Consider the following 13,133-nt stretch of genomic DNA (forward strand, 5'->3'; position numbering starts at 1 on the left):
TGGGATTCCCTGCGGGTCCCAGTGTATGAAACCGTCCTCCGTTCTACCCCACGGTGACTTCCCCTACCCCACCTCCTCCCTGCGAGCTGCTGGGCTGATTTCCCAGGGGCCTCAGTCCCAGCTTATCAGCTGCAGCTGGCCCAGAACAACTCTTTCCGGGTCCCCCCAGCGCGCAGCCCTGCCACCCGCCAGCTCTCAGCTCCCGCACTCACGATCCCAGCACTTCCATGAAGATGAAGGTTTTCCGGATGTTGGTGGTCTGTTTCTTCCAGGAGCTGGAGTCTTCTTCCTTTCGACCCATCGCCTCCAGAGTTGAAGCTTTCGGGGATGCTTTGAGGAAGGGGAGGAAGAGTCTGATCAGCTAAAATTTCTTAGACAGAAGTTGCAAAAAGAATCGAAAACACCTCTGTCACATAATAGCTAGAAAGAAGGATAAGGAGCAAACCCTGGATAATTGGCAAAAACAAGACCATTCTCTCCGCTTGCTTTTTAAAATGGCTCTAAAAAATACGTTGCACGTCTACTGCATGCCCATTGTACTTCCTACCGCCCAAGGAGTGGAGGGTCTCGGAGTGCAAAGTCCACTTTGTACATATGTGTTTAAGGGCAGTAACACACACACGTATGGATTCACACATGAATATCCACCCTGGGGGGAATCTGAGCTGTGCGGAGGGGTTTCCTGCGTTTCCTGGTGATGGCCAAGGTGTTTATTCAAACCACAGGGTCAGCCCGACTTCCCTTCTGTTGTCACACGTTGTATCAGGTAGGCCACGTCTCCAAGTCATTCTGACCCCCACCTCTCTCCTACCTGTTCTGGGCTCAATGAATGTTGGATGAAGGAACACTGTTTCCTCCCAAACGCCCACAACATTGGTACTGTGCTGGGAAAGTCGTTATTCATTAAAATCTGAACTAAATCTTGTCCTAACCTTGTATCGGGGTTCCAGAGTTACCACCTTCATTCACCTGAGGCAGCACCTATGATGTGCCAGGTGCTGGCTCCATACAGATGGTGGCTCTGTCCTCTGGGGACTCGCAGGCTAGAGGAGGCATACGATGAGCAGGGAGGGTACCACGTACGCGGTGACAAAGTGCGGGAGAGCCAGGAAAGAATAAAACCTAGGCTTGCAAGAGGGACAAACAGGGACAGTCATCTTTAGATAAAGTCAGGGGAAGGCCTACGTAGCAGGTCATATTTAAGCTGAGATCAGAAGTTTGTGAGGGAGCCTGCCAAGCACAGGGTGTGTACGAAGGAGCATTTCGGCAGAAGATATCAAACACAGGAGCCCCAGATGGGGGCCAGGCAGGAACCACCTGAAGGGATGGAAGGGACAGGGTGTCTGGAGCAGGGGGATCTCTGCATGACACGGGGGCGATGAGTGGGCAAGGGGAGGCAGGCAGGGGACAGACCATGTGTAAAGCCTTATAGGTCCTGCTAAAGATGCTGGGCTTTTCTTCTAAGGGAGACCACAAGACATTGGAGGATTTTTAGCAGGGAGTTAAGTTGCACGTTGACTTTAGAGCTCACTCTGGCTGCTCTGTCGAGAATGGGGTGGAGGGAGTAAGAGTCAATATATGGAAAATGGTGGGGGACAGAAGTCCAGGACAGAAATGACGGTGGCTTGGATCACAGTGGAAATGAGGGAGAGAGAAGGGGTGGACTTGGGATACATTCTGGGTTTCCGATTATGTGCGATACCAGGTGATGTGACTACAGAGCAGGGAGAGTCTAGGCTGGCTGCCATGTTTCTGGTAGGGGTATCGGGGTGACGGTGCCCCTAGTGAGGCAGTGAATACTAGAGAGAAGCGTGTTCTTGGGGTGGCTGGGTTGGGGGGGATCTCCGTGCCTTTGGGCGCTCTGCCCTAGTTGGTCTATTACAGACAGATATTCGTGTCTGGAGCGGTGGGTGAACCCCATTTCTGCCAACACTCTTTCCCCCATACTCCTTGGGCCTAAGAAGTAGGAAAATATGTCTAATGGTCGCATCTCTTAGGCAATACCCCTCCTTCCCCATTGAAACAAATGCCTGTAGACTCTATGGGGTCTTCTATTAGCCTCAGGACAAAGGGAAAGTTGGTGCCTTCCTACATGGACATGAGGTAAAGAACAGAGGTTTGGAGGTCAACCTGAGTTCGGATTCTACTGCTGCCAGTTACTACTTAAATGGCCTTAGGCAAGCTACTAACCTCTTTGAGTTTATTAACTCATCTGTAAAATGGGACAAAGCCCATCACGGTTATGGTGAAGGTTAAATGGAATTGTGTACACAGAGACTTAGCACATTGTCTCACATATACTAAACAGTTGGAATAGAGATAGTATTTGGGGGATGCTAAATCGATGTCTCTTCATTCCTGGTAATCCCCATCTGGAGGAGGACTTGTGTCCTAAAATAGGTTCTATAGTATAGAGAGGAACCACTTCTGCCATTCAGACACAAGTGTGAGACTTAAGCCCCTGAGGATACGAAGAATGTGGCAAAAGAGAAGGCCCTGCTAGAGAGGAAGAGGTGTGGAAATGACCGACAGTTTTGTCTCAAGTGGATCCAGGGAAGGAGAGGGGGGGAGATGGGTGTAGTTGCCCGAAGCACACATCTCTGCGTTCACCTTCCTGGAGTTGAACCCCATCCGGGCCTGGGAGAGATAGGTGACACAGATGGGTGGGCTTCCCAGGCCCCTGCTGGTGGGAAGCTATAAGTGTAGGAGGAGTTTCCACTGCAACCACCTTTAACAGGGCGGGAAGTAATCACGGGGCAGGCCTAGAGGGAGAAGGTGAGTGAGACAGGGTGGCATGACCCGCTGGGACTCCAGAAGTCTCCCCGGGCATGTGGGGGGCTGGGGCCAGCTTGTTCCAGATCATGACGGACGACAAAGGGTGTCTCCCTAGCCCTGTGTTTGGTGATGTCATGTTGTTAGCTTGAAATTAGCCACAGTGGGAGTGCTTACACCTGGACACAGGCAAATGCTACAATCAGGGCTTCTTCCCCACTCATCCCCTACCTTCTAGAACCAGTCCTTAAACAGACATGTCATCTCACTTCTGCCCCTGGCCCTGGAGAAGGGACACAGAGCTGCTAGAGGGCCTGTCACCTGGGGTCCAGAAGAAGAGACAGGCTTAACCAGGGCTTCTCAGGTGGAAGCAAATGGCTGGGAGCTGGGCCTTTAGTAGAGGGTGTCAGCACGGTGCCCGGTGGGCCAGATGGGACCAGTCACACTAAAGAGGTCAACAGTCATCTTCTGGTGAGATCCCAGAGAACTAGGATCTGAGGTCCCTGATGAGTCTGAGGCCCCTTTCTCCTATCTACAAGCAAGATCAAGTAAGCACCTTATAACACAAAATGCCCCCTTGAACCAGAGTAAGAGGCGGCGAGGCCATCTCAAGGCTGCTCAAGGCTGTGTGTTTTCCTGGAAGAAACTGAGTTAGCTAAATGAGACTCCGTTGAACCTGAGATGCTATAATGAACACATTCAAATTTAAAGTTCCCCATTTCCCGTTTTTGCTGCCTGGTGAGAGTGGGGGTTCATGAGAAGGATTTTACGGGAAATAAAGATGCTACATTTTCTTCGCACATTTCAGTATTGTGTGTAAATTTGCAACCTGGCTGCATACTAGTTGGTGGCTGTTATTATGAGAATGCGTGTGAGAAGTGTTATGAAATCCTTAGCATTTGGAAATTCCAGTGTGGATCTGGTGGTTTGTGCTTGTATCTTCAGGACCATTTGTGGACTTGCTCCTCTTGGGAGGGGGGCAGCCCTGAGGGACCACAGCAGTTCAGGGCTCCAGGCACTAGCTGGGGGGTGGGGGGCCTCACCAGCCCTGCAGTGGTGGCCTGACCCTTGATTTGGAGGGCACGGTCGGCAAAGCAGAGAGATAAATGAACCCTGACTGGCAGACTGCTTTAGGGAAGATGAAATATTAGAATAGAGGGCTATCTTTAGCCAGATACCATTCTGCAGATTCTTAGCCCCAAATCTGGCAGCTTCCACTTATCAGACTGGTTGGCATCTGGGCTCGGACCAAGTGCTTCTTATTGTATACACTGCAGCTGGGAAGTCTTGAAGAATGTAAGGGGTGAGGGCAAAGGGGTGGACGTTAAAAGGAGCCATATCAAGAGGGTCAGTCTGTTTGTCTCCCTCTCTGTCTCTCTCCCCTCCACAGACCCGCAGGGCTGGGGGCGGGGTGCTGCTTTTCCAGGTAAGGAGCCAATCAAGAATCTTCTTTGCAGCTCGGGGACCATCAGCTGGGCGTTCATGACTCCCCCTGCTGGAGCCCCGTGGAATGACGGCCCGCCCTCAGGGAGGCTCCCCCAACCACCTCACTAGCAGATCTGTACTCCCTGTTCCCTCTCTCCCATCTCTCTTAAATAGCTTAAAAACATAGTATTCTTAGCTAAGCCAGGCTATGAGAAAACATCTTTCCCGCCCACCCCTCCTCCCATACACTCAATCCCAACAATTTAGTTCCATCTTCAGAGCAACGTGGAAAACTCGGGGGCCGGCATCTGAAACCCCCGGTCGTTCCCGCCCCTCCCGGACCTCAGAGAAGTCCCCAGGCCCCGTGCCCCGCGCGGTGAAGGTCTAACCTTGGGCTCCTAGAGGGGCAGCCCACATTGTTTCCGCGTCCTGCTTCTTTCCGTTGAAGTCCTCCCCCTTCTCCCCTGACTCCTGTAATCTAGGTTCTTTCAGAGGAAAAGAAAACACATACTGAGAAGGTTGAAGCCCCAATATTGCTGTTATTTGTTCCCAAAGCACTTGCACCTCTCTCTTTTGGGCCAAGACTTTCACTGGGCTTCAAAGCTCAGGAACAGCCACTGCAGGGTTACAGCTGATTTCCCACGTGTAGCTGGGGGTCGCGGTGGGGGTTGGCATCCGTGACCCCCCACTCCCTCAACAGGGCAAGACCCTCAGGGATATTTTGCAAAAATGACTCCAGGCAAAGGAAACAACCTTACTCATGGGGCCATCTTTGAATTGTGAGGGTAACATGTCTTCAATCAACAAGCGTTTATTGAGTACCTCCTGCGTACCTAGGGCACTAAACACGGACATTTCTATGATAGGAAGCTACCTTTAAAAGTTCTTCCGATCAAGGTGGAAAGACCAAGCCTAGGTATGTACATAAGCAACTAAAAACATGGACCAGTCCAGGGGAGCGGCAAATGAATGCACACACTGCTCATTGCTCGGAGCCAAAGCAGTTCAGAGGTCAGCTGCAGATTGACGGCGGACATGTGAAAGTCCCTCACCAGGCTGTGAGTGCTTCCAGGGCAGGGGACGTGTGTTCCTCAACTGGAATCCCTAATGCCTAGTACTGAGCCTGGCATACACCAAGGTCCAGCATGCATTTGATACGCGATTTAGTGAAGAGGAGAGCCCAGGTGGGTTGATCAGGGAGTTGGACTTAAAATGGCTTAGTGCAAGGTGGGAAGACAGATTCCTTACCTTGCTCTAGAAACAGACCTTCAGCAAGAAGACCCGTACTTGGGGAAGAAAAGGCAGTAGGGCCTCCTCTCCAAAGTTCTCTCCGCGAGGCTCCATTTAGGACATTGAAGCAAGACCTATGACAATCTGAAACTCCTGTTTCTTTGTGTGAGGTCGTATCCTCACTAGAAAGTAACTCCATGTGGACCGGACCTTGCCCATCTCCTTGTCTCCCCTGGGCCTAGCGCAGCGCCTGGCTCCTAGGTCGTGCTCACTCGTAGTTTTTTCAGATGGTCTTCCTGGTCTGTTGGGGGACACAGCTGGGGAGGAGCTTGCAGAGGGAAAAGTTCTTCCTAAAGGGTAGCCCTGGGCTGGATGCCGCCTCTGAATGCAGCCCTTTCTGGTGCTTCTGGGGACAGGCTATGTGATCCGTGGTGGCATCCAGCCTGGCTGTTTATGAGGTGCTGGTGAGAGATGCTCGGGCTATGAGCACAGGAGGCAGGTGCCCTTCTCATGCTTCCTTCATGGAGCATCACTGCCCTTCTCTCCTTCCCATGCTCCATTTGGTCACAGGAACAACACTAGCACCAGACAGAACTCTAGGGCAGATGAGGCTTATTTTCAATGACCTCCTCATTGCCATCACCAATCCCCAAAGATGCCAGGCATTCAATTCAATTCAATTCAATTCAATTCAATTCAATTCAATTCAATTCCATGTGTTTCCCAAAGCCACAGTAGGGTTCCTAAAGTGGACAGGAGCAACCTAGAGGAGATGGGGACAGGGAAGGAGGGGATCTTGGAGCAGCATGTCTGTAGCCTTCAACCCACAGATAACGGCTCTCAACTCTACCTAGGGGAAGAGTCACTGTACCTTTGCTTATGCTCTCACTTGGGGCTTCTGAGCAAGCAGGTATAAGTCACTCTGGGGCATGGTGAGGCATGTGTGGCTCTTTTACTGACCTCAGTGGAACCAGGCCACCCTAAGACCGCTTTATGGTCTGCATACAGGGCTTTCCATTTCTTGGGAGCATGACTCAGAAAGGCCTGTGGGTCTTGGGAGGGAGGTTATCAGTTGGATCATCTTTAATAAGAGTGTGCTCTCTGCCTCCAGGCTGGGGCACATGGAGTCATGGCAATGTATAAATTGTGTGGTTATAAGGGGCTGAAACGCTAAAGCTGGGTTGTTTTCTTGCCCTGACCGCCCCCCCCCCCCCCCCCCCCATCTCCTGGGCTCTGGCCCATATTGGACTTTGCGTCATCCTTTGGATTGAGAGGGTCATTAGAAAGAGCTCAAGTTCTGGTTCTAGTTTTGATTTGGTACGGAGAAGCTGTGCAGCCCCAGGGAAGTCACTGTACACTTCTGGGCTTCCACATTTCTCTTTAGCGAAAAGAGATTGGAACAGACAAAGGTTTCCTGAAGTTTGTTTTTAAAAATACTAGTCCCAGAAGATTCTTTGTGTGCAAAGTGGGTTTGCTGCCCCTTCTTTAAAGATTCATGACCCATATTAGCTTATGAAAGGCTCTGAGGACTATTACACACCCTCGGTTAATGCTGTTTAACCTGTCATGCCCCAAACTTACGAGACTGTGAAACTTTCCTTTTGTGACATCTGCTAGCATCCAGGGACTCCAGGGTTGCCCAAGCTTACTTTGGAAAATGGGGTGACTGGCTATTTCTGATACTTTGTGATTCTCCATTTGTTTTAGCCATAAGAAATTTCCAGCAGTCTGCTGCCCTCAGCCATACCACTTCATGATGTCACAGGCATATAGCTGGGCCTGGGTGGCTGTCAGGCCCAGTTCATGGGCTGCAGCTCAAGTGGCTGGTCAGTTTTCCAGAGCCCAAGTGCCAAACCTGCAAGCCTCCTGGAGACTTCTGGCAGAACAGAACCTCTGAGGAGTATGGACTCCATCCCCAGTGCTCCCACTAGGCCTGCGTCTCACAGGCCAACTCTGCGTGCCAGTTTCTGTTCACAAAATCACAGAGGAAGGATGTTTTTCAATTGCCTCCTGCAGTTTATTTCAGGCTCAAACCCACATTTACGTGTAACCAAGTCCGTCCTGCTGCAGTGACAAGCCAGAATCCACATGTTGCCTAAGGTTTACCGTGTGCCTCTTATAAAATAAATGAAGAACACGCTCCAAGGCTTCACTTAGTGGCTGAGAGGTCAACACATAGGAGTCACTGGAGAGAGTAGGGGGTGCTCCTGATTCCCGATGTGCTTCTAAGCACAGGGGGCCTCAGTTTCCTCATCTGCTGCACGGGAATAATGATCCCTGCTCTAATTCTCAGCACTCCCGTGGCGTCAGTGGGCACAACAGAATCATTCTGGAGCCTCGACGATGCCATGCAGCGGGTCCACATTATAGGCACATGAATTAAACACCATGCACCGGCCGGGAAAGAGAGGAAAACAAAAGCACTTTAGAGGCGAACACGCAGGAGGAGACGTGAATCCACTGCTCCCTAACTGGTCTCAGCTCCCAAGTGCGTCTCACCGTGTGGACATCTCATTTCACGGTGATTTTAAAGTGTTTGAAAGTATCTAATTTTTCATACAGCACGGTCTTGAAATGCAAACCCACTACTTCATCTGGTGCAGAACCAGCAGAAGAGAGCTCTGAGGCCACACTGGGAAGCTGCCTGGGAAGGGTTTATGCTGGTCTCTCTGGGGCACCTTTCTAAGGAGTTTCCAGGGGGAATGGTGCTGACCGTGTATCTGCCACACGCGGCCCTTAAAGCCAGACCCGTGCAAGAGGTGCGTCCTCTGTGCAGGTGCAGGGCTCCTTCCTGGCGCCGCCAGGCACGGTCCGCCCCGGGAAGGGGTGCACGAGGCGAGCTGTGGCAGGATGCTCTGCGGGACCAGCCCTGCCTCCCGGGACTCGGGCTTGACCGGCTGGCACCGCCGCGCTCGCGGGGCGGGGTGGGGCGGGGCGGGGCACTTGCCGCCGGGCCCCAGCCCCCAAGCCCCCAGCCCCCCCGCCGGTGACCGCGGGGGCGCGCCTGCGGTTGTAGCGCGCGCGCGCGCGGCCGCCGTCTCATTCATGCTGCAGCTCATTCACTGGGCTGGCTGGCCACGGGGTGGGGGGGGGCCGCACCGCACGCGCTGAGCGGGGCGCTTATTCTAGCCGCGTGCGCGTGTGTGAGCGCGGGAGAGGGATCGAGGGCGGCGCTCTCTGCCTGGGAGGGGGGGGGAAGTATTTCCTGTCCCAGCCCCCTGCCCCCAAGTGCTCCCCGGCCTCGCAGGGTGCCTGCTGAGCGCTGGCAACCGCACCTTGCGGGCGCCTCACCTGCCTCCCCTCCTCCCCTCGGCCTCACTGTCACCTTTAGGGGAGGTGTCATGAAGCCCGTTCGGTAGCTGCGGTGCTGATGGCTGGAAATGTTGAGCAGGATGCCCCAAATCAGATAGTATGTGACAGAGCTGGCCTGGGAGCCCCCGTCCATCAGAGAGCCACCACAAAACCTGTTGCCTCTCTCCTGGAGGTGATTATCCGATTTCACTTACCGGGCTTCACCCTTGAGGTGCTTTCATGCAACCCCAGCACCCAGCCCCTGACCGAGCTCCCCGGGGAACACGTGACTTGGATGATCTGAGAAAGGCACTGAGGCCGGGCCATCTACTGCCTCTCCTGGCTCCAGCTCAAACCTCTTGTCCCTCGGACCTCAGGCTTCTTTCCCCAAGTTTTGCCCCGTCTCTCTCAGGAGTGCTGTTAATACACACGCACATCCACACCTGTCCCCCACCCCATACACCATAGCTATCTGTGGTATCATGGAGAGGTCACTGATGATGTCAGAGGTTCTGGGGTCAAACGCCACCGTCATTAACCAGATACCACCAATATCCAGCTTTGCAACCCCAGGCAAGCCTCCTTGAGTCTCATCCATACTAAGGGAGAACTATTACTTGCCCCACCAGCTCGATGGGCTTGTCCTAAAGCCAGTAGTTTAAAAGCACATTATAAACTGTAAAGCGCAGTTCCCATACCAGGTATTACTAAGCACTTTGTGTCATGGCCTATTGGAGCTCATCTTTGGCCCCGGGTTAAGCGTGGGTCAAAAGAACTGCCGGGGGCTGGGTTGTTTCCGGCCTCTGATCTGGGAAAGATCATCTCCTTACCCAGGAGAACCCCGCTCGACTCTTTGACCCTCCTCAGAGATGTTTCTCATGATCAGTTTATCTGGCTCCAGAGCAAGCCGCTGGCCAGCCATGCACTACCGCCAGACCAGCGCGAGCCCTGGCCGCTGCCTCCGGGAGCTTCGGGGTTAATGTTTGTGCGTCAAAGTTACGTGGAGAGAAGGGGCCACAGCGCGGATGGGGGTGGTGGAGCAATCAGACCTTCTTTTAACGTCTTCACCTGCCGGCGCAACTGGGGAAGTTTCAAGACGGAAGGAAGACAGAAGCGCCCCTGGGGAAGGTGAAGGAGCAGTCTCGTGACTGACAGCAATGAGTCCTGCATCCTGAAGCCGCCCAGGCGGGACGTGGAGCTGGCGCCTGGCGGTGGACCCCGCGGGGAGGGACTGAGGCTGGCCCGCTTTCCTGGGGTTTGCAGAGCCACAGGCTGTTTACAAACTGCCTTTTCTGCCCACTGGCTCTCTTAATGCTCACGACAGCCCAGACAGGTAGGCAGAACGCATTGCTCCTTGACAGATGGGGTCAGAGAGGTTAAGAGATGAAGGTTGAGTAGGAGGCAGGGTTGCAAGCTCGATGGAGGTCCTGACACCCCCGCAGACAGACAGCCCCTCCCAGCCACAGAGCCCTGAGGATTGTCCCTAGAATGCAGCCTGCAGGCAGGCATTGCAGGAGGGACATATCCAGATATCTTGTCCCCCTTTCCCTGCCCAGAAGTGCAAAAGGTTCCCCCTCAAGCCAACCCCGAAGTGATGGCAGATGGCTCTGCACGGAGGTTCCACCTGGGCCCCGCTCAGACTTATTTTCCAAGGCAGCTACAACTTATCCTTGATACCACGAGAGTCAGGCAAGCCTGGAAATGGGGCAGAAATGAAGAAAATACCCAAGTTGCTTGCAAAGGTGGCTCTTCTGCCACATCTCTAGGTGCCACATGCCTCCCCTTAAGCAAGGAAACCTCCTAAAACCGAGAAAAGAGTCAGGTTCATCTTACCTGAAGACTCGGAAGGAATGGTGCTCCCGCTCCCGGTGCTCCTACTCCAGCTCCTACAGGTCTGTGAGGATTAGCTGCTCCAGCGCTTTAACAATAAACCGAATTAAAGGGGAGGAATGCAGGGGTTTTCTTTCCCAGGACCGTAACCAGGCAGTCTTAAAGGGGAGGAAAAGTAGCTATGGTGGCTTGCGTCTCTCCTGCCTTTCCTCTGCTTTGCTTTCCCTCCCTCCAAGCAGCATTGAGTCCGATCCAGAAAAATGCTTTTGCAGAGGGCCCTTTTATGCCTTCTGTGCGTGTGTGTGCGTGTGTGTAATTGTGTTTGCATTGATGTGTGTAATGGCAAGGGAGCAAGAAGAAAAAGCAAAAACAAAACTGCAAATTACTGGTTTCCATTGGCCTGGATGGGGTGATAACAGAACATTAGAGAAGCCTTCTAGGACTGCCTGCCTCAGTTTCGTTTTTAACCACTCCGTTGCTGGAGTGTTGTCTAAAAACACCTTCCTGACCAAGAGGATATCTACTTGGATCGAAATGTAGGGACCAAAGACCTCTCTGTGTCCAGTTGTCTCTTACAGAATGGGAAGAGAAGCAGGGGGACCCTCTGTTGCATGGCCCCACCCCAACTCTCTGATCTATCACCTGTCCCCTGTTTCTAGAAGCATAGCATCCTGATCCCAAAACCTACCATCCTCTTTTCAGTCCTATCCCATTAGACCTTAGGAGATCATTCCCTTTCCTCTGGAAACTCTAGCTGACTCTCTTCCCCCGTACTCACCTCTCCATCCTGCTCTTGACCATCTCAGCCTCCTTTGGGCTGCTCCTTTCAGTGAAGTTTCCTTGAACTTCCGTCTTTTGCCCTTTGCTTTCTCCTTCCCTACTCTTCCCTTAATCCTAACATCCACTCACAGAGTCTGTTACCATCATCATGTGAATGTCCCAAGTCAACACCCCCGTCTGGGTTGTTGACCTTAACCTTAACATCCAGATGTCCAACTCCATCCACAAATAATCCTGAACGTGTAAGAGCTTTCTTCAGACCCCTCTCCCCCTGTCTCCCCAGCTAGGCTGTGGACCTGCCATCTTCCCAAACACTCAAGGTAGGGTCCCAGTCACCTTCTTTGACTGTGTTGTCTCTTTCATTGCCTTCCAAATCCAATCAGCTGTTATGCACTTTTAATTGTTCCTTTAAATTAGCTTTTAAATTGTGCCTTTTCAATTTTTTAAAATCGCTTGTGTTTTTTGAACACATAACACATTCACAGGGGTCAGAAATCAGAACTATATTAAAAGACATATATCGGGGCGCCTGGGTGGCTCAGTCGGTGGGGCGGCCGACTTCAGCTCAGGTCACGATCTCGCGGTCCGTGAGTTCGAGCCCCACGTCGGGCTCTGTGCTGATGGCTCAGAGCCTGGAGCCTGCTTCCGATTCTGTGTCTCCCTCTCTCTCTGCCTCTCCCCCGTTCATGCTCTGTCTCTCTCTGTCTCAAAAATAAAAAAAAAAATTAAAAAAAAAAAAAAAGACATATATCAAAAAGTAAAAATAAAGAAATAAAAGACATACATTGAGGTGTTTCACCTTTCCATCCACCCTTTCCCACCCCCCCACCCGCCCTGCCCTCTATAGGTGGCCACTCTTATTAGTTTCTTTTCAATCACTCCAGTATTTCAGGTGGATGCAAGTAAAAGAATATAGAATATATTCTGTAGAATATATAATATAGATACAGCTATAAATAGATAGATATAGATATTCCCTGCTATCCTTTTCACACAGAAAGTAAGTAAATGCTGCCTCTTTTATATCTTCATTGCCACAATTTTAATTCAGGCCCTCCTTCTCCTCTCTCTGGTACTATTGTGATAGATTAGGCTCTAACTGGTCCCTGGGGGAGGTGGCCAATTGAGATACCTAAACGTGGCTCTGGAGAAGTCTTCTAGGTTAGACTCCTGGGTTGTCCGTTGACAGGATGTGTGGCCTTGGACAAGTGACTTAACCTCTCTGTGCCTCAGTTTCCCCACCTGTGAAAGGGGATAATTTGTGAACTTATTTCATACACTGGTAGGGTGGAGTGAGACAGAGTGCCAGTTGCTTGGTACAGTGACTAGCAGATGGTAAAGACTCAGTAAATGTGGACTAATACTGTTTTCCCTCCAATCCAACTTTCATTCTTGCTAGATTATCTCAAGAAAACATATTGCTTTTACCTCAAAAAAAAAAAAAAAAAAAAAAAACGATCTATTACCTACAGGATAAAGTCCAAACACCTTGGCCCATCACTGAAGGCATTCTAGGATCTGGCACAAAACTGTCCTCTCTCCCTTGAGTCCCTCCATCCACCCAGCTAACTCTCTAGCTTTGCATCCGAGACCCTGATTTCTGACACACCGCTTTACCCAACGCTCCTGACCTTCGCTTGTGCTGGTCTATCAGTATAGAATGCCCTTTCCTCCTTCTCTGCCTATGGAAATGCTATAGATTTTAAAAATCCTCGTCAAATACTATCTCATCCGCGAAGCCTTCCATGATTTCCTGACTTCCTTGCAACTAGTCACTCCTTCCTCTGTGCGGTTCCCAAAACTTT

The 13,133-nt window shown here is 51.6% G+C and overlaps 1 protein-coding gene across 2 annotated transcripts in view; it reads right to left on the reverse strand.

Moving 5' to 3' along the window:
• Positions 1-10,757, reverse strand: part of CAMK1G (calcium/calmodulin dependent protein kinase IG) — a 29,578-nt gene extending 18,821 nt beyond the window's left edge. The window contains exons 1-2 of one of the 2 annotated variants that reach the window (XM_060643933.3): positions 10,552-10,757; positions 213-330 (exon numbers count right to left, since the gene is read on the reverse strand). In XM_060643933.3, coding sequence (XP_060499916.1) covers positions 213-301 — 89 coding nt within the window. In that variant the 5' untranslated portion in view covers positions 302-330; positions 10,552-10,757. Of the gene's footprint in view, positions 1-212; positions 331-4,586; positions 4,690-10,551 lie in introns of those variants that run through there. The other variant, XM_078440785.1, reaches the window with a different exon arrangement.
• Positions 10,758-13,133: the final 2,376 nt, after the last annotated feature.

Source organism: Panthera onca, chromosome F1, assembly GCF_046562875.1.
Source record: "Panthera onca isolate mPanOnc1 chromosome F1, mPanOnc1 haplotype 2, whole genome shotgun sequence".
In the NCBI taxonomy this organism is placed as follows: Eukaryota; Metazoa; Chordata; class Mammalia; order Carnivora; family Felidae; genus Panthera; species Panthera onca.